This window comes from Suncus etruscus, chromosome 6, assembly GCF_024139225.1.
Source record: "Suncus etruscus isolate mSunEtr1 chromosome 6, mSunEtr1.pri.cur, whole genome shotgun sequence".
Lineage (NCBI taxonomy): Eukaryota > Metazoa > Chordata > Mammalia > Eulipotyphla > Soricidae > Suncus > Suncus etruscus.
In genome coordinates this window covers 8,375,190-8,403,172 of record NC_064853.1, presented here as the reverse complement: position 1 = coordinate 8,403,172, position 27,983 = coordinate 8,375,190, and the positions used below count along the sequence as shown (strand labels likewise).

The following is a 27,983-nucleotide window of genomic DNA, read 5'->3' as shown; positions in this document are numbered from 1 at the left end:
AGGTGCTAAAGATAAGCCACTTTCTGCATATGGAACTCCATAGACAAGCAATACAGTAGTAACTAGAGGATGGTTTTTTTCTGAGACCAGAACTTTCTGTGACAACATAGTGGTGGCAGAAATACTTAGTATTTCTAAAGAGCAACTGAATTAAGAATCACTCCCAGGGACAGAGAGATAGCACAGCAGTAGGGTGTTTGCCTTGTTTGCGGCCGACCCCAGAGGGACCCGGTTCAATTCCCCGCATCCCATTTGGTCCCCAGCCTGCCAGGGGTGATTTCTGAGTTCAGAGCCAGGAGTAACTCCGGAGTGCTGCCAGGTGTGGCCCAAAACCAATCAATCAATAAATAAAGTTAAAAAAAAAAAGAAGAAGAACCACTCCCACCCCACCACGTTTAAATAATTTACAAATAATTTTATGGGTTTCCAATTCTAACAGATTTTGATGTGAGATGATCATGATGATGGTTTTTAATTCTACTTAACCAAAACAGCATCTACAGCTTCACTAACCAATTAAAAGGCACATTTTGAAAAGTTTATTTGCATTAATTTGCTCCTTGTTTTCGCCCTGCTTAGACCAGCAAATGCTGGTTCCTTTGTAAAAGACATCTGGGAATGGATCATTTCTTTCTATTATTCTTTGGGAAAGAAAGCATTGAAACCAAAATCCAGTGCACACATTTTCAGTAGTTTCTTTTAATTCCAGTGTGTCCCCCACCCCCCATCAAAATATCCCACTGCTTTGAGAAAATCCCTATGTCCTAAAATGCAATTTACCTTACATTTCTCCCACTAAATTTACCAGTACTTACATTTAAACCGAAAACTAGCCGAAGATGGGGGTCCCCACCTTCCAGGGAACAACAAAAGCTCTCTGCCACTTGATCTATAATTATCTATAATTATCCCAATGAATAGGGATCAACTTCAGCCATGAAACCTAGTCTGGGTTTACTAACTCTCCACAAAATTCAACAGACCCACGACACAAGGTTGTGATTGGTCTCTAGAATTTTTAACGTGGTGTTATTTTTTTCATGAGAAAAATATTCAACAGAAGGTCAGCGTGTGCAATGTAGCATGTCTCGGGATAGAAGGTGCAGCGTTAAAAGATTTATTATAAAGTTTTTCTTCTTAGGGTTGATGCTTTGGACTTTTAAATAAATCATCTTTTCAATAAAGATCTCTACATTAATTCAACTGATTTAAAAATCCAAGAAAACATTTAAACTACTCATCACTCTAAAACTGGTTTTCAACCGCCCATTTGCAGGCCTGGGCCAGTTCACAAAAATTTCCTGCTGGTCCAACAAAGCAGTCATTGCCACTTCAGCTGAATCATGCAACAACTATTATAAATAGTGACCTATAAATATGGATCTATAAATATTCTCATAAATAATGGGGTTTATTTCTGCCTAAGTGATCCACAAAATATTTCTATTTTCACCTGTCTGCAGGTGTAAAAGGGTTGAAAACCACTGATCTTAAAAAATAAAATGCCGCAACAGATTCTTTCTAACACAATTTATCAGGACACACTATAAAAACATTTCTTGAACTAAGCTCTTGAACACAACAGAAAATTGAAAATGCTTATACATTATTCTCCCTAATTTGTTTTCATTCTTGGACCTTCAAACCATTTTCTGGAATAAATATGAAAGTTTTGAAGTGCAGAATTAGTTAAAGCACAATTTGAACACGTGTAACTATTTTGACTTAAAAATAAAAATCTGGGACCCGGAGAGATAGCACAGCGGCGTTTGCCTTGCAAGCAGCTGTTCCAGGACCAAAGGTGGTTGGTTCAAATCCCGGTGTCCCATATGGTCCCCCGTGCCTGCCAGGAGCTATTTCTGAGCAGACAGCCAGGAGTAACACTTGAGCACCGCCGGGTGTGGCCCAAAAAGCAAAAAATAAAAATAAAATAAAAATCTGGTAGGAATTATCAGTCTCATGTATGATTCTGGAATTTAACTCCTAATAAATATAGTCTGTTCACATACAAAAATGTTTTAACCCGATAAACTCTGAAAGCATTATTTATGTAGGGACATCCAAAATATATCTTGTTTTTTAAAACTGACTAACACATCTATTCCACTACAAAAAAAAAAAAAATTCAGAATGAGGAAGCCAAGTTAAAAAATCTGGGATTTTTCTAAAGTGCTGAGATCTGAAAGTGAAATATTTGGAAGCATGCTAACCCATACCTTATGAACACACACAAAAAAGATTTCCAAACTCAAGTTTAGAAAAAAAAAAATAGATTCTATGAAAGGAAGATTAGTAACAAACCTTTTCCATTGGAGAAAGAATTCAGGTAAAAACAAATAGCACCACAATGAATTGCACTCAGGTGCTCAAGGAGGTCCCTTATTCCCTGCAGAGAGAACGCTCCCTCGGAAATGTATTGCAACATTTAAATGCAATTGTTTTAATGGTTACCATTTGGTTCAATCCTCTACAGATGAAACGGCATTCCTTCTAGTTCATTATATTGAACAAACATTCAAATGACTGAACTATACATAATGTTACATAGTTTACATTTTATGAAAACAAAAGCTCGAAGGAATATTTATAAACGTCACCTTGAATATAAGATGACCAGTTGTAAAGGGCTTTTTTTTTTTTATCTCTTAAGACATTTAATTTATGTTAATGGTCCAGGAGTGTTTTAGATATAGATATATAGATATATTTATATGCATATATATTTCAAGAAGTGTAAAAATTTTTAAAAACAAATCAGCACTCAGAGCTGTTTTACATAAGAAGGACTGAGGGTCATTAAGGTGTCAAACAATTTCATTTATAATAGGTTTACTTTGAAAAAGCCTGAATAAATGGCCCACCAGGAAACCTGCTGAAATCCTTAGAGGCCTGTTTCCTTATATTCCTGATGGGTCAGTCCCATGTGGAAATTCCCTTTTCTTCTATTTGGGAACACATCTGGGATCTTTGAATTCTCTTGCTTTCCTGGTTTCCTCGGCAGCGTAACAGCCATTACAGGTCAGGAAACCGGCTTGGGTCTTCCTTGTAGTCATCAGGGATAGTGAAGATGGAACCATCGAATTCATCGTAGCGGAACTCCTGAAAAGTCACAGTGGCTGTGATCGTCGGAAACACGGGTGTGTCTGAAGAGGACATAGGACAAGGTGGTCAAATGACATGTCACTCAATTTATTGACCACAAAAATAGAGAACCAGGTGAGAGGCCAGAGCGATACCGTGACAGGCCAGCACTGGATTCACTGGGTTCAATCCCCAGCACCACAGAGCTTCTTAAGCACCACCAGGACTGACACCCAAGCGCTGAGCTGGGAGTAGCCCCTAAAGACTGTCAGATGAAGCCCCAAATCAACACACAATTTGAAAAATAAACACGAAACACTTTGAAACCTTAAAAAATAAAAAAAAAAGCAATGATTACCTAAGAACCAGATAAATTCTAGCATTTGTCTCAGTTTATATACTCGAGAGACAATGTTTGGTGATGAGGAAACAAAAGATATTAAGCCAACAACTGGACTCAACTCATCTGTGCTGTCTCAGGTAAGCCTGGTCTCCAACACTGAGGTCTCTGGAGCCTTCTGGAATGGGGGGGGCATTAGCAAGCCCAGCAGAGAACCCCAACACCCCACCCACACTCAACATCCTTCGGCATGTTAAAGGCCCAACTTCACGGTCCCACAACTAATCTCAAAAAGACACCAAGCCACTGAATCCTCTCAGTCTCACTGCTTCTTAAACTCCTAATTTCACAGGTGCACAGCAGACGAGACAGAAAGTAGCATAGAAGTGAAAATAAGAACACAAGGCTTAACTGGCACCTAATAGCACAGTAAGTCCTCAATGACTAGTAATGTTAACACGCAAGAGAATGGGGCCAGAGTGGTAGCACAGCGGTAGGGCATTTGCCTTGCACGTAGTCGATCCAGGACGGGCAGTGGTTTGAATCCCTGCATCCCACCCATATGGGCTCCCGTGCCTGCCAGGAGTGATTTCTGAGCAGAGCCAGGAGTAACCCCTGAGCACCACTGGGTGTGGACCCAAAACAAAACATCAACAAAAACAAAACAGGCAAGGCAATGTAAAGTAAATGACTTTGTGCCTGCAAAGTGGGCAGGCTTTGGCGGGGGGGGGGGGGGGGGGGGGGGGGGGGCATTAATCAGGGGGGAGAGAGGACTGGGGACACTGGTGAAGGGAAGGTCACAGTGGTGGTGGGATTGGTGTTGGAAAACTGAATATCTGAAACAATTGTATTATGAACAACTTTGTAAATCAGAAGATTATACTGTTTCCCAATTATTACTGTAATTCAAATAATCTACCAGGTCCTTTCTTTTCTTTCCAGCTGAGAATTTGGTACATTTTTCTTTATGTATTCTGAATTTTTTTTTCCCTTTAAAGTGTAATGTATCTATTACTCTAAGTTGATTTGTTTTGATTTAGACACAAATGAAAAAGCATCCATCCTATTTTGTTCTAATGCATGAAAAACATTCATCACTTAAATATCTACACAATAGGAAATCTCATTAAATTAGGAGTAACACCATGCCATTACATACAATCATTTAACTCTTCTAAATAAAGTACACTTGGGCTGAAATTATGAGTAATATAATAGAACATTAAAAATAAATGGGCCAGAGTGACAGCAAAGTGGGTAGGATGTTCACCTTGTATGTGTTCAACCTGGGTTCAATCCTCAGCATCCCTTCTGGTACCCCAAGCCTGCCAAGAGTAATTTCTGAGCACAGAACTAGGAGTAATCCCTGAGTGCTGCTGGGTGTGACCCCCTACCCCCCCCCCAAAAAAAAAAACCACTAACAAATTTTCATCATTCAGTTTAGTTTAGTATCATTCCTAATATGAGTTACAGGAAAGAACACTAATTGTAAAAGCTAATTTCTCATTCTGTAAGGGCCTGAGCTATTTCATCTACGAAATAAATTATCTCTGACTCCAAAACTAAAGTCTATGAAAGTGAAGGCCAGGATTCACCTGGAAGCAGTGGGAACCTTCTTCCTGCCAAGTCCTTTTGGGTATTTTTTACATCATTCACAGGAAGTTCAACATGAGCAGCAGGCTAAAGGCAGTCAAAAACAAACCTGTGTGTTTAAATAAAGACCTATCTATTCTAAGTTCAGTTTATTTGGACTGTGGTAAGTTGAGTAACACTCAGAAAGTAAGTCTCCAGTTCTACTTGGATTCCCAGGTTGCTGTTGGAAGTCAGGAGTTAGCAAACAAGGCCTTTTGGGTGGTCTATTTTTAAAAGTGTCATGAGCCGTGACTTGGCATGTCTAATGTTTCAAGAAAATCTTTGTGCTGATAAAATTGCATGAAATTCAAGCCTCAGTGTTCATAAGTCAAATATGACTGAAACATGGGAACATTTTATTTAGTGTGAATAGATGCTTTCTGCCTCCAATGTGCCTGAGCAGCAGGGACATGAGCCATAGGACCCCCAAAGCCTGCACTATCCTAGAGAAAGTCTGTAGGCCTGTTTGCAGACCAGGGGATTCAACAAACAAACTATCCAAACAGGGCCGGAGCAATAGCACAGTAGGTAGGGCATTCACCTTGCACATGGCCAACAAGGTTTGAATCCCCCACATCCCACTTGGTCTCCCCAAATCTGCAGGAGTAACGCCTGAGCACTGCTGGGTTTGCCCCTTTTCTCCCCACAAAAAAAATTATCCAAGCAAAGCATCAATTCTTCTGGAAAGACAGGAAAGAAAAGATGGAGCTTGGAGCAGAAGACCTGTATTAAGGGTTGGAGCAGCAGTACAGTGGGTAGTGTTTCTTGCACAATGCCGACCTGGGTTTGATATCCACATCCCATGTAGTTCCCTGAGCACTACCAGGAGTGCAGATCCAAGAGTAAGCCTCCACAGCAAAACTGATAAAATTATCTTTTATACATAAAAGTCCATAGTGTGTTAGGGCTCGATTTGGGTTTAAGATGTAGAAACATGAGTATAGAATAAATTGGAAATTTCAAGGATTCAACCTCTGTCATCTCAGTACCTATTAGTGAGTGCAAGGCTGGAACTGGTACAGGTGCTAGAAAGTGCCAGAAGGGGCTTGAGCTTTGATAAGACCATCTGGGAATCCCTGTGTCTGAGTCTGCAGCACTGTTGTGTCTGCGTCTGACCAAGACCCCGCACCAGTCTCTCCAAGCAGACATGGGGTGACCTGTGCTTTCTCAGAACAATGGGAAAACGTGGGGATCATTTGGAAACAGGGTTTAAAACCCTTTCCATCCAGAAAGTATTTCTTTCCAAAAGTTGGAAATTTGAGGGGATGAGGTTTAAATGTTAGCAATGAAAGCAATGAAAATGTGTCTCCGGGGCCGGCGAGGTGGCGCTAGGTGTCTGCCTTGCAAGCGCTAGCCAAGGATCAGGACTGCGGTTCGATTCCCCGGCGTCCCATATGGTCCCCCCAAGCCAGGGACAATTTTTGAGCCTTAGCCAGGAGTAACCCCTGAGCATCAAATGTGTGTGGCCCAAAAAACCAAAAAAAAGAAAAGAAAAGAAAAGAAAAGAAAAGAAAAGAAAAGAAAAGAAAAGAAAAGAAAAGAAAAGAAAAGAAAAGAAAAGAAAAAGAAAATGTGTCTCCAGGGGCTGGAGAGATAGCATGGAGGTAAGGCGCTTGCCTCGCATGCAGAAGGACGGTGGTTCGAATCCCAGCATCCCATATGGTCCCCCGAGCCTGCCAAGATCGATTTCTGAGCGTAGAGCCAGGAGGAACCCCTGAGCAATGCCAGGTGTGACCCAACAAAAAAAAAAAAAAAGAAAAAAAAAATGTGTCTCCAGGGCCAGAGGCAGCTCAATGCACTAGGCACATGCTCTGCACACAGGAGTTCAGGGTTCAAGCCCCGTACAAGATGCTCCAGACACCTCTGGGAGTGACAAGCAGGGAGTGGTTCCCATATATATCATTCATGCGCTCAGGCAGGTTATATGTCTAGCAGAAAGTAAATAGAGCAATACAAATAACTACATGAAACTAGAGAAAGTCTGTAGGCCTGTTTGCAGACCAGGGGATTCAACAAACAAACTATCCAAACAGGGCCGGAGCAATAGCACAGTAGGTAGGGCATTCACCTTGCACATGGCCAACAAGGTTTGAATCCCCCACATCCCATGAACATGAACTCCGACAAAATTTGAATTTTCACTCTAATTAAACGCTAGTGAACTGCTCCCTACTTCTAACCAATGCTGAAAGTCCATAAACATTGCTCTTACCTAGTTTTACAGGAAAGCCTGGAGGAAGCTTCATCTGAACAAATTCTCTGAGCTTGTTAAAGTGCTTGAAAGGAGCTATTACTTCCAAAACATTCAATAATCTGAAAAATGGATGGAGAAAAATCATGCTTTCATTTCTCAAATCAGTTTGTGTCCTTCTGTTTTCTTGCTTCAAACTTCACATTATTATCTTCTAGAGGAGAAAATGGTACCTCTTTACTTCCCCTCAGTTTGTTTTCTTCTTTCCACTGTATCAAAGATCCTAACTTTAGCATTTTACTAGGAGGCCTTAATTTCCACTCTTGCCTCAATTTCATTCTGTATTCATTTAAGTGGTTTCAAAATTTATACCGGGGCCGGAGAGATAGCATGAAGGTAAGGCGCTTGCCTAGCATGCAGGTCATTGGTTCAAATCCCGGCATTCCATATGGTCCCCCACACCTGCCAGGAGTGATTTCTGAGCGTAGAACTAGGAGTAACCCGAATGCTGTCAGGTGTGACCCAAAAACCAAAAAAAAAAAAACAAAAACCAAATTTATACCCAACTTTTTGAAGTCCACACATTGCCAAAGTCTTTAATCAGTCTCCGTGTTCGAGACCATATGGGATGTTGGGAATTGAACCCAAGTCAGCCACACAGAAGGCAAGCACTCTGCCCACTATATAACTCTCCAGCCCCAAAAGTGTTTCTTTTTTGCCTAAGGTTTGGCTTACCTAGGGCAGGAGAAACAGCACAGTAAAAAGGGCTCTAGCCGACCTGGATCTTATTCCCAGTATCTCATTATGGTCTCTGAGCTCGCCAGGAGTAACCAACCACGGGGTGTGACCAAAGAACCTCCAAACCATTCTCCTGCTGCAAAGTTTAGCTGAGCTAAAATTTCAGTGTACTTTTTCTCTTGACTATAATGTTGGTACTGAGTATTGCATGAGTATTATCATAGTTTTCTTATTCTCTAAATTCATTAGAGTATAAGTCATTATTATAATACTATATTCTAAGTTCTCCTTAATTTTTGGTTGGATGGATTTCATTCTTCAGCAGCTTAACTTTTGTAATCCCAAAACTAAATTTCTTGTGGTCAACTTAACATGTAAAATACATGTGCTGACTTCTAGCTATGCACACATGAAAATACTTGCCTGTCATAACATAATGTTATATCAACCAAAGAAAAGAAAAAAAATTATAGAAGGATGCACAGACTAGCAAAGCAATAGCTATTTGCTTCCACATTCCCAAGGCATCATTCAGATAACCCACTCAGGTGCCAATACAGCCTTTGAAGCTTCATGGCCGCTTTCATAAACCCGGATGTCCAGTAACACACTTACGACTCGATTCCCAAGGGAAATTCCTGACTCATGGCTATCGTGGCTTTAAAAGTCTTCTTACTCTCTTTGCATACCAGTTCTCGACCCAGATGAGGAGCTCTACAATGAAAATAGAAAAAAAAAAGTAAAGAGGGGCCGGCCAGAGAGATAGCGGCGTTTGCCTTGCAAGCAGCCGACCCAGGACCTAAGGTGGTTGATTTGAATCTCGGCGTCCTATATGGTCCCCTGTGCCTGCCAGGAGCGATTTCTGAAGATAGCCAGGAGTAACCCCTGAGCACCACCAGGTGTGGCCCCCAAAAAAAATTAAGAAAAAAAAGTAAAGAATCTATTAAGTTTTGGGGGGTTTTTTGTTTTTGTTTTTTGGTATTTTGGGGTCACACACAGTGGCGCTCAGGAGTTACTCCTGGCTATCTGCTCAGAAATCGCTCCTGACATGGGGACAATATGGGATGCTGGGATTTGAACCATCCTCCGTCCTGGATCGGCTGCATGCAAGGCAAACACCCTACCACTATGCTATCTCTCAGACCCAAGAAACTATTAAGAAACTCTTTGCACACTCCCACATTTGAAGACATTCCAATGACACTCATGAATATTTCAAACCTGGGTAAGATTAAAAAAGAAAATAACGGGGCCAGCGACATGGCGCTAGAGGTAAGGTGTCTGCCTTGCAAGCGCTAGCAAAGGAAGGACCGAGGTTCGATCCCCCGGCGTCCCATATGATCCCCCCAAGCCAGGGGCAATTTCTGAGCGCTTAGCCAGGAGTAACCCCGGAGCATCAAACAGGTGTGGCCCGAAAAAAAACAAAAAACAAAAAAAATAAATAAATAAAAAGGAAATAACAAAGTGAAAACATTCAGAAAAAAAAATCACAACTCAAAAACATTTTATCTTAGATACATAATTTTAATAATTATTTTTAGGAACAAAGCAAATCACTGGAGGGACTTTTAAAGTTATCATCTTAGAACCACTTCTCGAATGTAATCAATCGTGTTTGCTGTCTACAGTTTTCAGAATGATCAGAAAGAGGAGGGGGCCGGGCGGTGGCGCTGGAGGTAAGGTGCCTGCCTTGCCTGCGCTAGCCTAGGACGGACCGCGGTTCGATCCCCCGGCGTCCCATATGGTCCCCCAAGAAGCCAGGAGCAACTTCTGAGCACATAGCCAGGAGTAACCCCTGAGCGTCACAGGGTGTGGCCCAAAAACCAAAAAAAAAAAAAAAAGAAAGAGGAGATACAAAGAATAGTGAACTAGAGAGATCTTTCAATCTGAGATTTAGTGCACATTCAGCAACACGTGGGCGCTACTCCCAATTTTGGGCTCAGAAGTTGCTCCCAGAGGTGTGAGGCGACCACGCAGTTCTGGGCTCAAATCCAGGCCTCCCTATGCACTCAGTTTTGTGCACTATCTTTTTGATCTTTGCTCTAAAATAATCAGAAACATTTAAAACTTAGAAAAGTAACTAAGTAATTGATTTATTTTTAAAGTCACCACTTCTCACTGAAGGGACAAGGTAATTTCTTTGCCACAACAGGAAAATATAAAGATGAATCCTGAGAGTATTATGAAGTATTATGAAGTCTTTACCTGCTGACCTCACGCACACGTGGAGTATAAAGACACAGAGCAGAAGCAGACAATGACACTGTGCCATGAGAATAAGCCCAGAGACTGTTCGTGGGACTGAGGTTACTGAGGGAGTAAGAGGGGGACATGGAAAGGAGGGACCTAAATAAGGACTGTGATCCAGGGTTATCACACTGTTGTGCTGGGTGTTAACATGGTAACACTAGCCCTCTGAAACACAGAAAACACTTACTGGGATGTAAATGTAAATACTGGTAAACCAACATTACCTCAATCAATAAGTAATTTCAAAAAGAAGACGGGGCCTGCATGGTGGCGCTAGAGGTAATGCCTGCGCTAGCCTAGAACGAACCTAGGTTTGGCTCCCCCGGCGTCCCATATAGTCCCCCAAGCCAGGCGCGATTTCTGAGCTCATAGCCAGGAGTAACCCCTGAGCGTCACCAGGTGTGGCCCAAAAACCAAAAACGAAAACAAAAACAAACAAACAAAAAAAAGACATCTCATAACTATATTTCCTACCAACTGACTACTTTCTTTCACATGCTCAGCAGAAAAAAAAGTGATTTTTTTTTTTGGGGGGGGGGGGGTCACGCCCGGTGGTGCTCAGGAGTTATTCCTGGCTGTCTGCTCAGAAATAGCTCCTGGCAGGCACGGGGGACCGACCATATGGGACACCGGGATTGGTCCTGGATCGGCTGTTTGCAAGGCAAATGCCACTGTGCTATCTCTCCAGGCCCGATTTTTTTTTTCCTTTAAACTATGCCTCTGTCCTTTTATTGACTGTTGACTGAATACAAATGCTAAGTATTAAAAATTAACATTAAGCAAACATCTTGACTTGAGGAAGGATGGTGAGGTAGTCAAGCATTGACTGAAAGCAATGATAGCAGATGAGTTTAGGAAGGGGAAAAAAATAGTGGACAAACCTCAAAATGTCTTTCACACCACTCGGGAGGATAATAAGATCTAGAAACCCCTCACCAAATGGAAAACAGTCAGGTAAGCAGCTGCGCTAGGCAGCTCCTCCCCTGGCATTTCCTCAGCTTTAAATTTCTTTTTTCTGGGGTGGATCCCTCTCATGGGGGAGCTCCCGGCTTACCCAGAGGCTTCGGAAATTTCTCTTAGAACATCCCCCTAAGTCTTTACAGAAAAACCACTTCAGACAACTATCCATTAGTGACTCTTTCTAGAAGAACTATAAACATCAATCATACCCAGAGTTTATTTTTGACATTGGCGATCTCTAAACACCAAATGAGACACAAATTAAAAACAAGCCAAAGAGCTTACTTTCCATTTTCAGCAGATATGTATTCTTCCCAGGTGATGGTGTTCTGAGGCGGTGGGGTAAGGGATTGTCTTCGAACCGGCTGTCAGGAAGGAAAAAAAAACAGGTGGAAGAGAAAGGATGAGTAGGGAGGACGAATCAATGAAAAGGTTTGTTTTTGTCTCCTTTTTGTCTTTGGACTACACCCAGCGATGCTAAGATGTTACTTCTGGCTCTGCTCTAGGTGATCACTCCCAGCAGTGCTCAGAGGAGCATACAGGGTGCCACGTTATCAATCTCAGGTCCACCATATGCAAGGCAAGTGCCCATCCCGCTGTACTAACAATCGAACCCAAAAAACATATTTCAAAAAAATAAAACACAATAAATTACGCAACCCACTAATCAACTTGATTTCATCAACATAAACACTTCAAAATGTCACATATTAGGGTTGGAGCAATACCACAGTCGTAGGGCATTCCTTGTAGGCTGCCCAGGTTTGATACTCAGCATCTCATATGATCCCAGCAACTTCTCAGTGCAGAGCCAGGAGAAACCCCTGAGTACTGCCAGGTGTGGCCCAAAAATAAAAATTAAAAAAAAATAATATGTCACATATAGTCCAATGTCTTTAAAGTTCATCAGTAGGGTTATGATTTTGTTGCCATTTGTTTTGTTTTGGGGCTTGGAGCCACCACCCCCAGCAGTGCTCAGGGTCACTCCTGGCTTTGCTCATACACTCCTGGCAGACTAGTGGGGCCATATGGGACACTAAGAATTGAACCCAAGTTGGCCACATGCAAGGCAAGTGTCCCTCCTGCTGTGCTATATCTCTTGGCCCCTATAACATATTAGAATCTCAAGATAAGCATAAAGGTAGCAAAATTGATTCGTGTAAGTTTTCATCATCTCAAATGTTCCTGGCATTCATTCATTATACTTGAGGCTGAATATAAGAATATAAAAACTTTAAAACCTAACCCTAACCTTCAGAAGTCTAAAGCTTGGAACTGAAGGGGGGGAGAACAACCATACAACACAAATAACATTAAAAATATAAATTATTATATGACTAAAATATACCCTTTTTTTGGGGGGGCACACCCATTTGATGCTCAGGGGTTACTCCTGGCAAAGCGCTCAGAAATTGCCCCTGGCTTGAGCGGACCATATGGGATGCCGGGGCATCAAATAGTGGTCCTTCCTTGGCTAACGCTTACAAGGCAGACACCTTACCTCTAGCGCCACCTCACTGGCCCCTAAAATATACTCTTGCCAGAACAAGAGTAGAGCAGGCAGGGTACTTGCTAAGCACATGGCAAAAGCAGGTTTGATCCCTAGAATACCAAATGGTTCCTCCCAGTTCACCAGGAGTGATCCCTGAGTACAAAGCTAGGCAGGAGTAAGCCCTGAACACTAAAACTAAAACAAAACAAAATAAAGAGTTCAAGGATACAATGTGGGAAAAGAGACTCATGCCTGACAGACAAAAGGATCCAGTAACTAGTAAGTAGGCATTGGGGGAACAACTGCAAAGAAGAAAGGAAATTAAATTTAGAGATATGACTTGGAATTTTCTCACCAGATGAGATATAAGTTAAAACAAAACAAAAACTCAGTATCTACATGATGACTTAAATTTAGCCTGGAAAAAAAGAAAAGGTTTCTTTCGGTTGGGATAATCACTGATAATCTCGGAAGCTAAGGAAAAATCTGAGGAGAAAGGAAACGTCTTGCAGAAGTCTCACAGACATGCACAGCAGGAAGCTCATTGTAATCTGGGATCGGTGGAGTGCTGACAGGAATCCAGAGCCCTTCCAGGGGCCTCAAACGGCCCTCCATACTACATTTTGTGGCCCTGCCCTAGAGGAATATTTTTTTGTTTTGTTTTGTTTTAGTTGTTTGGGTCATACCCCCCAATGTTCAAGGCTTACTACTGACTTTGCACTCAAGGATCACCCCGACTTTGCCTCCTGCGGCCCCCAGGTAAATTGAGTTTGAGACCCCTGCAAATGAGTACCTGCCCCACAGGGGGTCATGTACTACTTAAAAGACTCATTTTAGATGAAATTTTCCTCAGGATTTATTATTAGCAAATATTTGACTTGTATACCTAGTTTATAGACCTATAAACAGTCCCTGAAATTTTCACTTAGTTGTACACTCAGTGTAAACTTGTACACCTAGTTTATAGACCTATTTCACAGTCCCTGAAAATTTCCTAGGCAAAATAAGTGTTGAAACTAAAAAACATTTATAAAGGCCTGGAAGGACTACTCCTAACCTGCAGAAACTTCCTGCCAGTCTGAAGTAAGTTATCACCACTCAACATGGAGTTGCTCAGATATGGGTGCACTGGAACTCATCAACACTGCTAAGATGAGGATCAGTTACATACAGTGGGGAAAACTAAGGCAGAACTTTCCACTGAGTCAAGAAGTTTCTGCACTTCAAAAGAGCCCATACCCAGAACACAAAGACAACCCACAAACTGGGAAAAATTATTTGATTACTACTCATCTGACGAAGACTTAATACTCAAGATATATAAAGCAGTGGTAGAACTTGACTAGAAACTAAACATCCAAACCCATGTGAAAAGAAGAGATGAGCAGAATGTTCCTCAAAGAAGATATACACATGGCCAAAAGGCATAGGAAAAAGAAAATGTTCTGCAATTTAGCCTAATCATCAGGGAAGTGCCAACAAATCATAACAACAAGCTCACACCCGAGAGATTGATGCACACCCAAGAGACTGGTATCACGAAAAAGAAAGGAGGAGGAGGAGGAGGAGGAGGAGGAGCAGGAGGAGGAAGGAGGAGGAGGAGGAGGAGGAGGAGAAGGAAGAGGAAGAGGAAGAGGAAGAGGAAGAGGAGGAGGAGAAGGAGGAGGAAGAGGATGAGGAGGAGGAGAAGGAGGAGAAGGAGGAGAAGGAGGAGGAAGAGGAGGAGGAAGAGGAGAAGGAAGAGGAGGAAAAAGGAGGAGGAGGAAGAGAAGAAGGAGGAGGAGGAGAAGGAGGAGGAGGAGGAGGAGGAGAAGGAGAAGGAGAAGGAAGAGGAGGAGGAAGAAGAGAAGGAAGAGGAGGAGGAAAAAGGAGAAGGAGGAAGAGGAGAAGGATGAGGAGGAGGAAGAGAAGGAGAAGAAGAAGGAGGCGGAGGAGGAGGAGGCGGAAAAAGAAAAAGAAAGCACAATAAATGTTGGCGAGGAGGGGTGGAGAAGAGACCCTCATTCACTACTAGTGGGAATATCCACTGGCCCAGCTTTGGGAAAACAATATAAACACTTCCTCAAAAAACTATGAACTAATTTTCATGTGACCCAGCAATTCCACTCCTTGGAATATACCCCCAAGGACCCAAAGATGACAAAGAAAAAAACACCTGCCTTCCTAATTTGTTACAGCACTAGTCATGATAACCAAAATATGGAAACAACCCAAGTATCCAAGAACAGATGACTAGATAAACATATACATGATGAAATATTATGTGACAGTAAGAAACAGTGAAATTAAAAAATTGAAACCAGGGGGCCAGAGAGACAGCATGGAGGTAAGGCGTTTGCCTTGCATGCAGAAGGACGGTGGCTGGAATTCTGGCATCCCATATGGTCCCCCGAGCCTGCCAGGAGCGAGTTCTGAACGTAGAATCAGGAGTAACCCCTGAGCACTGAGGGTGTGACCTCCACCCCCCCAAAATTTTGGAACCATGCAATTTACTGCTACATGGACGGATCTGGAGAGTATACTGCTGCATAAAGTTTGTCAGAAAGAGATGGATAGAGAATGATCTACCTCAAGTGGGATGTAAAGAAACAATGGAGGACAAACAAGCACCCAAAGGCAATGAAAACAAAAAGCACGAGAATTCTTCTTGCTTGTCGCTGGGGAAGGAGGCAGGACAGGAAAGAGAACACTACAATGGTGGGGGACTGGATACTCTGGAAGAGAATTGAGTACTGAAGAAGGTTAATGATATGCATGATACCTGATAGACAAAGAGAAAAGGAGAGGGGAGAAAAAGAGAGAGGTGATGGGGGTGGAGAGAAAGAAGACTAAGAATGCACACCTGAGGCTGGTAGATAGAGGAAAATAGTTGGATAGAGGTGTATACTGGGTAAGGAACTGATGCAGGAACATTATACACCTGAAACCCAATCAGGAATAACTTTGTAATTCACTAAAAAATAATAAAAATAACAGTGCTTGCCTTGTATGTGGCTAACCCAGGCTCAATCCAAGCATCTCATATGGCCCTTCAAGCCTGCCGAAAGTGATTACTGAGTACAGAGCCAGGAGTAGTCCCTAAGCACTGTTAGTTGTGCCCCCATCCCATCCCAGCCCACATCACCCAAAATAAAAAAAAAAAAATTCCTAACGAGAAAAGAAAAACCCTATCAAAATAAAAATAAAATCCAACCTTACTCATCTAATGAAGGAATAAGAGGTCATTCCCTGTCTTCTATACTACCATGGTTCCTAAATTCCTTCTCCTTTCCCTCCTCTCACCCATGCATTATTTATGTAGAAACTCCCAATAAACACAGGCTGCATAAAAAAAACATGTGAGAAGGTACAGGCTCAAAATGATTTCATAAAATAGGTCAGTCTGAAGCTGACCTACCAAAGCAATATCACATTTCAACTGAAGTAGAAAAAAATTATATAATAAACATGTGGATTAGAAGCTAACACCAGTGCCCTGTTTAATAAATTTCTTTGTTATGGAAGACTCAAAGGCCAGAAACAATGGCCAAAGATCCTGCCGATGACAAAAAGACGGAAAGGTGATACACAGTAAATATGACCTACAAGTACGCTTACACAAACTCCTGAGCACCAGAAAGGAAACATTATTAACCAGAAGTGAAAATTATTACCTCAAAATTTTGTTCCATAATGTTTCCACCTTTACTCAAACTCTCCATGATGGCCTTATTTCGAAGAATGTCTTCTTCAGTGAGATGTTCTCTTCTTTTTCTCGATTCTAAAACAAGTCCATTCACCAAATAAAAGTCTGCCAAAAAGTTTCCTACTCTTTCCTAAGAAAAACAAAAGATTTCAGAATAATAAATCAAGATTGTTTTTGACTTGTCTAGACATTTCACAGTATTATATACATTTCCCTCCATTTACTTGTAACATTTAGGTGAAAATAAAGAGTTTTCTTAGTACTTAAAATTAACTTATATTACACATTCGGTACGATAAAAAAAATACATAAAATCACACATTTTAAATCTGTGAAAAAAAATTAAAAAGACAAGAGGTAGGTGGTAGATGCAGTTAAACTACAAGTGAAGTAAATCAATGAAAGTCACACAGTCTCCCTTTAAAATCTGCTCCAAAACAGCACAGTCATCTGAAAACATTAGTTAGCTGCTAGTCAAGCTTCCGAAGTAACAAGGAGAGGTCAGGGGTAATTACTGTTCCCATTTTATAGACAGAAAAAGCAAAATTTGTAATCAAAATAAACCGTCTAAGTCACACTGAAATACCTAGCAGAATCAATCACCTGTTCCCATGCTCTCTAGCAGGACCCAAGCTCCCACTACAGATGCTTTCTTCAACAAAGGAGAATGAACACAAATTCAGTTATGTTCACGGGAGGACTGGAGGGGACAGGGAAACTAAAGTGGTATAAAGGACACCAAGACAAAGTTAATTCCTTTCAAGGTTGTCTTGTGTCAACACAAATCTCAACCTTTCTCAGACCCGTAGGTGGTCAGAGTTTTTAAATATATCTACCTTCAAAGACTAGGACTCACCGTGAACAAGCGAGTTGGACGTGGAGCTAAATTGCTTGCTCACCATTTTGCTGCTACTTCCGGGCACTCCAAAATTCTGGAGGGAGTTGTGTCCATGGCAGCCTACTTTCCACGGCCCTTTTCCCAGTCACCAGAAAGCCAAGCCTTCCATGGCAGTTTCTACCTACAAAATGGGAACCGCAGCATTTCTGACTCCCTCCTTACCTGTCACAGATTTAGGAAGATCACCTAGACGCTGATCAAGAGCTTTGCACTGCTGAGCAGTAGCACTAGGTGGACAGCAGCTGCAATATTTTTTTTAATTAAATCTTCTCTTGCAGTGATCCTTCTAAGGCTGTCCAGAAGAACAGAGTACAAACAAATAAGACTTCAAGCCAACAAGTGGATTGTTAGGGTCTCATATCTTGGAAATCCTATAATGCTATCTGCTGCCAAATGGGCTTAAAGAGAAAATTTGATGAGCCTCGGTCACATAAAGAGGAATTTTCTGTGGCTGGGGAATACCCAGGTAATAGTAAGCAATTTTGGAAATCTTGTACAATGGAAAAACTTTAGTGGGAATAAATTATCCGATCAAAAACTTTAAGTGTAGACACTTAACACAGTCCTCCAAAATCCAGTCATTCATCTCTCATGTCAGGCACAGACAATGCAAAAGCATGAAGAAGATAAAATTAGCAAAGGCTGATCATTTTGACTAGCAGAAATTTAGACAGAAGCAAGGAACTGGAGAGATATAGCACAGGGGGGAGGGCTCTTGCCTTGTACACAGCCCAACCTAGATTCAATCCCCAGCATCCCATATGGTCTCCAGAACACCACCAGGAATAACACTTGAGTGTCACCAGGGTGTGACCAAAAAATAAAATAAAATAAAATATAAAACAAGAAATAAAAGAAAAAAATTAAACAGAAGCATTCATCTAAATATTTCAAAAATAAGAGACTGGATAAATCACAGCTTACACTTATGTTATGAAATAATATAAACAACCAAAGCCACATATTATGAGGGATTTATGTTTATGTATGTAAGAAACGCCTAAAAGTTCTGGAGGATACCAAACAGATAACCCTACAGTGCTTTGGGAATTGTGACTAGTGCCTGGGAAACTTTATAGCCCAGTGTGTAAGGTAGTTAATTTTATGTCAAGCTCACTAACGAGGCTATGGTACCCAACTGGTTAGTCAAACACCTGTTGATAGGGTAAGGCAAAGGTAATCAATGATTGGCATTTAAGTAAATCCACTTGGGAGTCAATCAGGTCCCACCTCATATGTGAGTAGGCCTCATCCAACTGTTAGTCCCATGAGCAAGACTAAATTAGCTTGCAAAAGAAAAGCAACTTTTGGGGCTGGAGCGATAGTACAGCGGTAGGGTGTTTAAACACCTTGCATGTGGCCAATCCAGGACGGATCTTGTTTTGATCCCTGGCATCCCATAAGGTCCCCAGAGCCAGGAGTGTTTTCTGAGCGTATAGCCAGGAGTAACCCCTTAGCATCATATGGTGAGGCCCAAAAAGCAAAAAAAAAAAAAAAAAAAAACCAACTTTTCTACAACAGGGAAAGAGACATTCTGTCTGAAATCCCAGTTTGTACAATTCCCGATTCTGGACCATCACATAAACCAAAGCCTTAAAATATATCAGTCTCAGGGACATTTGCTTTGCACATATCTGACCCAGGTTTGATCCCCAGCATCCCATATAGTTCCCTGCATCCCACCAGGAGTAATGCCTGAGCAGAGTCAAGGTATAAGCCCTGGGTATGAACCCAAAATAAATAAACCAGTATGTGCTTCCCTCACCCGGGGCCCTTTCCTGTAACAAAAAAAAGCATACGTAAAGATTACTTCTCATCATCCAGTCATTCTATTTCTCTTTCTTTTTGCTGTTGTTTTTCGGCCACACCCAGTGATGCTTAGGGGTTATTCCTGGCTATGAGCTCAGAAATTGTTCCTGGCTTGGTGGACCATATGGGACGCCAGGGGATCAAACACAGTCTGTCCTATTAGCATAGGCAAGGCAAATGCACTATCGCTTGTGCCACCGCTCCGGCCCCCAGCCATTCTTTTTTTTACTGTCACAATGCAAAGTCTGTCTTATGAATTATAAACAAACATATTCTATACATATCTGATATATAAAATATATTGGGGGAGAGAGGAAGGAAAAGGTAATTTATGACTAACTTGTTTCTCAGAAAATCATAATTAATGGTGCCTGGTTTTGTTTTCCAGTAAAAACGGATTCATATTTACCAGTGTAATTTCAAAACTAAACACACTGTGAAAGCCATAAATCTTGGCTGTTATCTAATGGGACTGTTTGGTTTCCGTCTGTTGTTTGCTGTGCGAGGGTGGCCATGCCCAGTGATGTTCAGGGGTTCCTCCTGACTCTATCCTGAATCTATCCTGGTGCTGCTCGGGGGAAATCCTACATGAGGTGGGTGGATAGAACCAGGGTTGTTAGAATGAAAGCCACGTGTCTGACTCCCCCCAGACCAGCACCTAGCAGTTTGGTTGGGAGAGGGGGGATTACTTATTTGTTTCATTTTCTATTTATTTTTTTAACCTGGTCCCTCAAGCAAAACATGCACTCCAGCCCTCTGAGCTATCTTCCCAGCCTGGATTACTTATTTGTGACTTTAAAAAAAATTTTTAATGTAATTCTTTATATGCAAGTTACATTTGTAGAAATATCTTTAACTGTACTATAAACTCTCTAGTTCACAGGAGAAACAAATTACAAAACAAAATTACAAATTTTGGAGCACAAAATTACAAATTACAAAAACAAATTACAAATCACTGATGGGGAAAACCTTCACTGAGATTTAATGTAATGACAGTGTTGCTGAAACATGAGGTTATTTCACTGGAATCACTTATACAGACTGAGAACAGATACCGAGTGATAAATAGTTTAGCGGTCCTGAAATTGAATTAAAAAAAAAGTCCAAGAGTAGAGCAATAGCACAGCGCTAGGGCATTTGCCTTGCATGAGGCTGACCCAGGACAGACCCGGGTTCAATTCATAGTATCACATATGGTCCTCTGAGTCTACCAAGAATGATTTCTAAGCACGGAGCCAGGAGTAACCCCCCAAAAACAAAACCAAAAAAATGCCAGGAAAATGTGTAGCCTTCTTAAAGAGTAAAGCACTAGGGCTGGAGCAACAAGCCAAAGATTAAGGCACTTGCATGACATGCAGTTAACCTCAATTATATCCCCCAGCATCACAGGGTCCTCAGAGCACTATTGGGAGTAACCCCTACAAAAGTGGTCCCAAAGCTAGAAATACATCGCTTAAAATATAATGGAGTCATGTAAGAAATAAGAAGTTCTCTGTATTACACAAAACTGTTGACATAAGACTCTTACTCGACATTGAATTTAGATGACTCTCCTTGCTTCTAGCTTCCAACTCGAACCAGCCGGGCCTCAACACCAGTAAGACAACATCAACTAAATTACTTGAAAACAATTCAGTGCTTACACCTTCTTGCACATTTCCATCACATATTATGGTGACATTAAATACAAACATATACAATCATTGAAGTTTAGAATCTGATTTTCACATACGGTTTTATCTTCCCGAAAGAGCCATCCTGTTTGGGCACGTGTGAAAGAAATTGATTTGGTTGATAAAGATGCGGAGTAAATATCACTACTCATCAGAATGTCAACCTCTTCTTCTGTTTCCATCTCTGATTCCTGGGGTGGAGGCAAAAGTTGAGCATAAGAAACAAGGTTCTCAACAGTCATTAGTACTATATAAAAATGTATAACAAAATGTCATGAGTCTTTTTAAAAAGAACAGAGTTTTAAAAAATGGGAAGTCATTCATCCTAAAAGTTACAGAAATTTAAACTTCACATCTCTAAGCACTATTTATGAACCTCTAAATACAGGGCATAAACTTTAGTACTTTCACATAGAGACTGCTAAGAGATACGGAATGGAAGCAATATTAGTATAGCTATTACAGAACTTTTAAAAGAATGCTGTGAGAATCAAGTTGACAGGGACCGGAGCAATAGCACAGCGGTAGGGCGATTGCCTTGCACATGGTCAATCCAGGACAGACCTGGGTTTGATCCCCAACATCCCATATGGTCCCCCAAGCCAGGAGCGATTTATGAGCACATAGCCAGGATTAATCCCTGAGCATCACAGCCACAGGGTGTGCCCCCCCCCCCAAAAGCAAAAATATAAAAATAAAGTTGACAGAGCTGAAACAATAGGTCCTTATGAAGGGTTGGTTTAAGTATAAATGATTCTTAGTTCTACCCCAGTATCTCTTGAACCTTTCTTTCCCAATTTTTTTTCTATTTCTTTTTATTCTTTTCCAATTATCCAGAGCAGAAAGAAGGGAGAATAAGGAATAGACAAAAAGGAGAAAAGAAGGGATGGGAAGAGAAACCAGAAGAGATCTTCTAATTTGGAGTGTCAGAGGGGAATTTGGACCACACTTGGAGGTGGTACTCTTGGCTCTGTGCTCAAAAGTGACTGTGGGGGCAGGAGAGATAGCACGGTGGTAGAGCATTTGCCTTGCATGCACTCGATCCAGGATGGACAGTGGTTCAAATGCTGGCACCCAATATGGTCCCCTGTGCCTGCCGGGAGCGATTTCTGAGCCGAGAGCCAGGAGTAACCCCTGAACGCTGTCAGGTGTGACCTAACACCAAAGGAAAAAAAAAAAAAGTGACTGCGACCATGTTTGTGGAGATCAGACTGGGTGGTGGGGTTCAAATCAGGCTGAACCACTGAACCCAAGACAAGTGCCCTTCCCCTGTATTCTCTCTCCAACCCATCTTTTCTATACTTACTACAGAAAGAAAGTCAACCCAGAACTTGTAAACTTAATAAACAGTCTCACTTTGTAATTTATGTTCTACATGTTCTATAGTGCTGACATATGACTGACCAATAAGACATACATAATGGTTGGATTTCAAGTTTGGTTTTTGGTTTTTGTTTGAACAGAGCCTTCCACCTGCAAGGCATGTGTTCTGCTGCCAAGCTCCATCCTCAGCCCTGACAATCTTTCCGTTTTTTCAAGGTTTGTTTTGTTTTGTTTTGTTTTGTTTTGTTTTGTTTTGGGGGCAGGCGGTGTTACACCATCAAAGTGCTCAGGAACCAGCTGTTGCTAGATAGGAAAAAACATTAGATTCCTGTCTATGGACCATGCACTGCAGCCAATTCTGCTGAGTTATTTCTTCAGCCCCAATAATCACTTTTGTGATAAAAAAAAAAAGGGAAGGAAACATGTGTGCTTACTTCAAGAAAGTAGGGCAAGTAGGCAGATTCTAGTTTACCAAGAGAAATTCTCATCGACATACATCAAGTTTATATGTATGATTTATCAACCTATGAGTCTATAGAAAGAAAATGAGCAATACCTTGACACTAAGGTAGCTCATTTCTTCTCAAGTAAGGAATGAAAAAAAATCTTGATGTTAATGACAAGCCCATAATAGGTCAAAATGTATTCCTGGAAACACAAGTCTATTCTAACACAATTTTCTAAAGAAAAATATTGGCTGACATAGTTTCGATATTGTATGTCACACATATGAAACATTTAGGAGTTCACAATAGCTTAGGAAGAATACTATACACAGAACACCATGTATAAAGAAGTTTGCCTTTAGTTCCAATACCCTATTTTCAAATAAACTTTTAAAATAGCTTCTCATATACATCAGAGACAAGTAAATTATTGAATAGAAAATAATATTCATCAATAAACACAAGCAAAATTATTGCTTCCATGTCCATATAAAAATAAAATATTCTCAGGCCCGGAGAGATAGCACAGCGGCGTTTGCCTTGCAAGCAGCCGATCCAGGGCCAAAGGTGGTTGGTTCGAATCCCAGTGTCCCATATGGTCCTCCGTGCCTGTCAGGAGCTATTTCTGAGCAGACAGCCAGGAGTAACCCCTGACCACCGCCGGGTGTGGCCCAAAAAATAAATAAATAAATAAATAAATAAATAAATAAATAAATAAATAAATAAATAAATAAATAAATAAATAAATAAAAATATTCTCTACCCTCTGCATTTTTGTTCAAAATCTAACTCTTCTGCACTATTTCAATATAAAATGCACACGTATCATACTTATCACTAATTTGGACATTTCACTGGCACTCATTCACATACTACCCGTAAGAGCTGGTTTATCTTTTATGGAGCCAGGAGAGCACCCCTGGAGACGCCCGGGGACCTCTCAGTGCCAAGGATCAAATCCAGGGCCTTCCAAATACTAGGCATGTGCTCGACCACTGAGTTATACCGCAACCTCTGACTATTTTTGCTTATGTGGAATATTTTAGTAAAATAATTTCATTTAGGGAATATGGAGAGGAAGGGAATAACACGTTCAAGAAAGAAGATGTGCCTCTCCTGAGGAGAGAGAGCTGAGGGTACCTCCATAAAGTCAAAGCACGGGATTACGCATGCCCAGCTATGATGTGGGCAACCCAGAATGGGGGCACACAGCCAGTTGTCCAATATCATATTACCCATTTAATTACCCTCTTGTCAATGAATGTGCAAACAGGTCAAATTATTAACTATTTCCCTTGAGAATCTAGAATAAGGGCCAAAACCATGCAAGCCAGATCCAGGCAATTATTTCTTTTTAGAAATCTAACATATTGTCAACAGCTGCTTTTCTGCTCCTAACAGCAGAGTTGGACAGTTGTGATGAAAACAGCCAGTCCTACTGATATATCTTTAGGTATAAAATACCTAGATATTTTATCTTTGTACCTAAAGATATATCTAAAATTCTTAAAGATATACCTAAACATACTTACTCTCCCTGACAGAAAGCATTGGCCAAAATACGGCTTCAAGTGTACTAATGCTCCAATATGAGCCAAGGTTACATTCCAAAGGACCCACAAATCTGAGGCACTGTCAACCCCAGCAGGAGAAAGTCATATAAGCAAATGAATCAATGGGATGGTGAGATAAAGAATAGTCAAAGGTTACTTGAAGGTAGGAGATGGGGCAGTGGACCCCCAGGTGGGGTGAGAGCGTCAGAAGAAAATCATTTGAGAAATGTGACAGAGTGATGAAGGGTGAAGTACCAATTAGGCTGGCATAGTCAGGATGAGGGATTCTAAGACAGGCAGGTAAGAAAAAGCAGCAAGAGAAGCCAGACCACAGAAGGAAGCATGACAAGAAATACTCATTTCACTTTGGGAACCAGGAACTTTGAAAGTACCTTTAAGGAATGAATGAATTTGTGACATTTTGCAATAGCAGTTGAAAGATCATGAGTATCTCGTTTGTGGCAAAAATAGTATTAAAAAGTAAAAGAATACTTGTAAGACACTAAGACAGAAATATGGCCATGCATGTTAGCTGACTAGGAAAGACTCGAGCAGGGGAAAAGATAACAAAAATCCTTCCTGTTTTCCAGCTGAATAGAGAAGGAAGTCATCAATCAAAAGAAAGGAAACTAAAAACCAGGCTGGTGTGAGGGAAAAAGACTGAGCTTCGTTTTAAAAGAGCTGGATTTGGGGTGACACATATGATATTCTGAGGTATTTAAGCAGAGATGTCCCCACTTGGAAGTTTCATCTGAGATTTGAGTAACAGAATTGTTGGAATGAACCACAGGGAAGGAAGCACAGCTATGGAAATGGAAGAAATTCTTGTGGCAGTTGGTGGAAATGAAGTTATGTCACGGCACACCAATATTCAGGAGAAAAAGGGAACACAGGAGAACAAGAAAGATAAGTGAAAGAACATTAACCGCAAGGAAATAACAAGGAAATGAAAGTTTCCAGCATGAAGTTACCATTAATAGTAACTATTTTAGAGAAGTCAAACAGAGAACAAGCTGGAGAAAGGAAGTACACTTATCTCAGCAATGGACTTAAAATGAATCATCCAAAACACCAACCATGCGGATTCCATCAGCCGGCCCACCATCTTCCAAACAGGATCTGTCAGTAACCAGTGAATGCTTCCAAGACTTTTCTGAGACTCATATTAAAACTATTGCCACGTCCTATTATTTAATTTTAGAAATGTGAGTCTTAACTATCGCAGGGGTCTCAAACTCAATTTACCTACGGGCCACAGGAGGTAAAGTCGGGGTGATCCTTGAGTCAAAGTCAGTAGCAAGCCTTGAACATTGGGGGGTGTGACCCAAACACCTAAAACAAAACAAAACAAAAAAAGATTCCTCTAGGGCAGGGCCACAAAATGTAGTATGGAGGGCCGTTTGCAGCCCGCAGGCCGCAAGTTTGAGACCCCTGCCCTACAGCTTCCTAGTCAAATTCTCAGCACCTTTAAACTATCTACCTGTAATGTGCCCCCCCCCTATGATTTTCCAACTCTGGTCTCTCTTTTCCTAGCCAGCTTTAGAAAAGATCACACAGCCAGTGAACTCGCTGTGTGATCTGAAAGATGTCGTTTAATATCTGCAAATCTCAATTTTCTCACATATGAAAAGAAGATTGTAAGAGCCCAGGAGAGGCTCAATGGACTGAGAGAAGTACATGCCAAATTTGCCTCTGGAGGTCCAGGCTCAATCTACAGTCCCCTGAGCACTATAGGAGCTTCCTGGAGCAGAGAGCCAGGAGTAATCCTTCCCTGAGTACTGCTGGGTATTAACTTATCATTAAGCTATTTATTTTGACAGGCTACTTTAAGGACTTAATGAAAAGAGCTATAAAATGCCTTTGGTCCCAATATGATGGTAAATAATGTTTAAGAAGAAAGTATTGGATATACATTATTAGTTAACTATGACAACCTAAGAACCTAACATTCTCTAGCAGTACTCAATAGATGTTTGGGAAGGAAAAAGAGGTGGAAATACTTAAGATACTGGGCCACACCTGGCAGCGGCAGTGCTCAGGGCTTACTCCTGGCTCTTTGCTCAGAAATTGCTCCTGGCAGGCTTCGGGACCATATGGAATGCCAGGAAATCAAACCTGGGTCTGTTCCGGCTCAGCCACATACAAGGCAAACACCCTACTGCTGTGCTATCACTTCACTCCAGCCCTACTTAAGGTACTTTCTATTATTTTCTTTTTGTTTTGGGGGGGCCACACCTGGTGGTGCTCATAAGTTACTCTTGGTTCTACACTCAGGCATCACTCCAGGCAGGCTCGGGGAACCATATGGGACACCGGGATACAACACGGGATTGCCTGCATGCAAGGCAAGGGCCCAAGACTGAGTCATTTAAATTAGTTTTGACCATCAATACCTTGTTTCATCTGATGCTAACAGCATCCGTTTATCAGGCTTTTTTTGTTGTTGTTTTTAAGTTTTCAAAAACCATGATCAGAGCTTACTTTTCTATTCCCCAAAGTTATTAGACTTTATCCACCCAGTTTCATTCACAAGGAATGCCCTTCTTTCTTCCTTGTCCTCCTTCAATTTCAATCTTCACTACTCAATGCCAGTTGGAAACTATTTCCACAGTACATATAAGGTGGCAAATTCTCGGCAACAGATCCAGTCAAAGGAAGGCCTAAGGTAGATAAAAGAGATGGACAGATGGAACCAGAGCAAGTTTAAATAGCAATGTCAGGAAATGAAGAGATGACAGACCCAACAAGGGAGGAGGGATCACATAAAATATTAACTTAAAACATCTGTAGCACTAAAAAAAGAGTTGTAGATACTGCAGAAAAAAATTTGAGGTATTTTCAATGGCTTATGATAGCAGAAAAGGAACATTCCAGAAAAAAAGGGTAAGAAAAAAGGTGCATAAAGTTTCTCTATAGCAGCTGTGAAGATCATCACATCAACCTAAGGTATCCATGATGAGAGATAAGTGGCCTAAAAGAGAGAAAAGATAAGGAAAAATAAAGTGGAAGGAAGCCCGAGAGTTTAAGATGGAGAAGAGCACAGATAGTCAAAAGGTGTTCACACCAAGGAGATGGGGTGGTCTCATTCAAATTCCAGGAAGAAAGGTCATAAATGGCGAAAGTGCCAGCAATTTAACAGACAAGAACTAAACCAAGAAATAAAAGAAGCTGGGGTTCGTTTAACTAAGAAACAAATCATCAGTGAAATACAGGCTGGTAGACTCAATGCACCAGTCTACAAGGAGACAACATGATAAATAAACATTGTTTTAAATTCACCAGTAAAGCAACCACAACTTTGAAAAGGAGCCATTTTGACTGTACCTGGTGCCTTTGAAAACTTTTACACTGATGCTTGGTTTACATGCACAGACATTTCAGAAAACCGTTCAGAGGAATACTGATAAAGACCGCATGCTCACCTCATGGTGTATTCGCTGATAAACTTTTTGTTCATTGTCTAATACTACAAAAGATTCAGAGGGTGCCGCATCCCCATTGAAAATGAAGCTTAAATCCCCTCGTTGGCACTTCATGTCAGTAAAGTCTATAAGAGTAGTGTCAAGCCTGCGAAAGATGGGAAGATGAGACACTCGGACACATCATAGTTCAACAAAACTCTCATCACCAGACAAGTGTTGTTTCTTTGCAACTCAAACCAACAGCAAATACCCAAAGTGCAGCGTCAAATTTACAACAGAAAGCCAAATTTCAAATAGCTTGTTAGCAAAACATACAAAATCAACTATTTCATTTTACCTACACTTGTCTTTTCTTTATATACATATATATACACTTCGTCTAAAAAGATGATTTTTATCTAAAAAGATGAGTTCCCCCGTCACTACCATATTTCCCTAGCAGTAAGTCCTCTTCCCTATTACTTTTCTCCCTGTGGCTACTCCATAT

General features: G+C 41.1%; 1 protein-coding gene across 1 annotated transcript in view; it reads right to left on the bottom strand.

Annotated features, from left to right (window-relative positions):
- Positions 1 to 2,416: 2,416 nt before the first annotated feature.
- Positions 2,417 to 27,983, bottom strand: part of ANKRD13C (ankyrin repeat domain 13C) — an 82,603-nt gene continuing 57,036 nt past the window's right edge. Inside the window, exons 7-13 of the mRNA XM_049775328.1 lie at positions 27,497 to 27,641; positions 20,812 to 20,943; positions 16,338 to 16,499; positions 11,478 to 11,557; positions 8,598 to 8,696; positions 7,266 to 7,366; positions 2,417 to 3,143 (exon numbers count right to left, since the gene is read on the bottom strand). Coding sequence (XP_049631285.1) covers positions 3,013 to 3,143; positions 7,266 to 7,366; positions 8,598 to 8,696; positions 11,478 to 11,557; positions 16,338 to 16,499; positions 20,812 to 20,943; positions 27,497 to 27,641 — 850 coding nt within the window. The 3' untranslated portion in view covers positions 2,417 to 3,012. The remainder of the gene's footprint in view (positions 3,144 to 7,265; positions 7,367 to 8,597; positions 8,697 to 11,477; positions 11,558 to 16,337; positions 16,500 to 20,811; positions 20,944 to 27,496; positions 27,642 to 27,983) is intronic.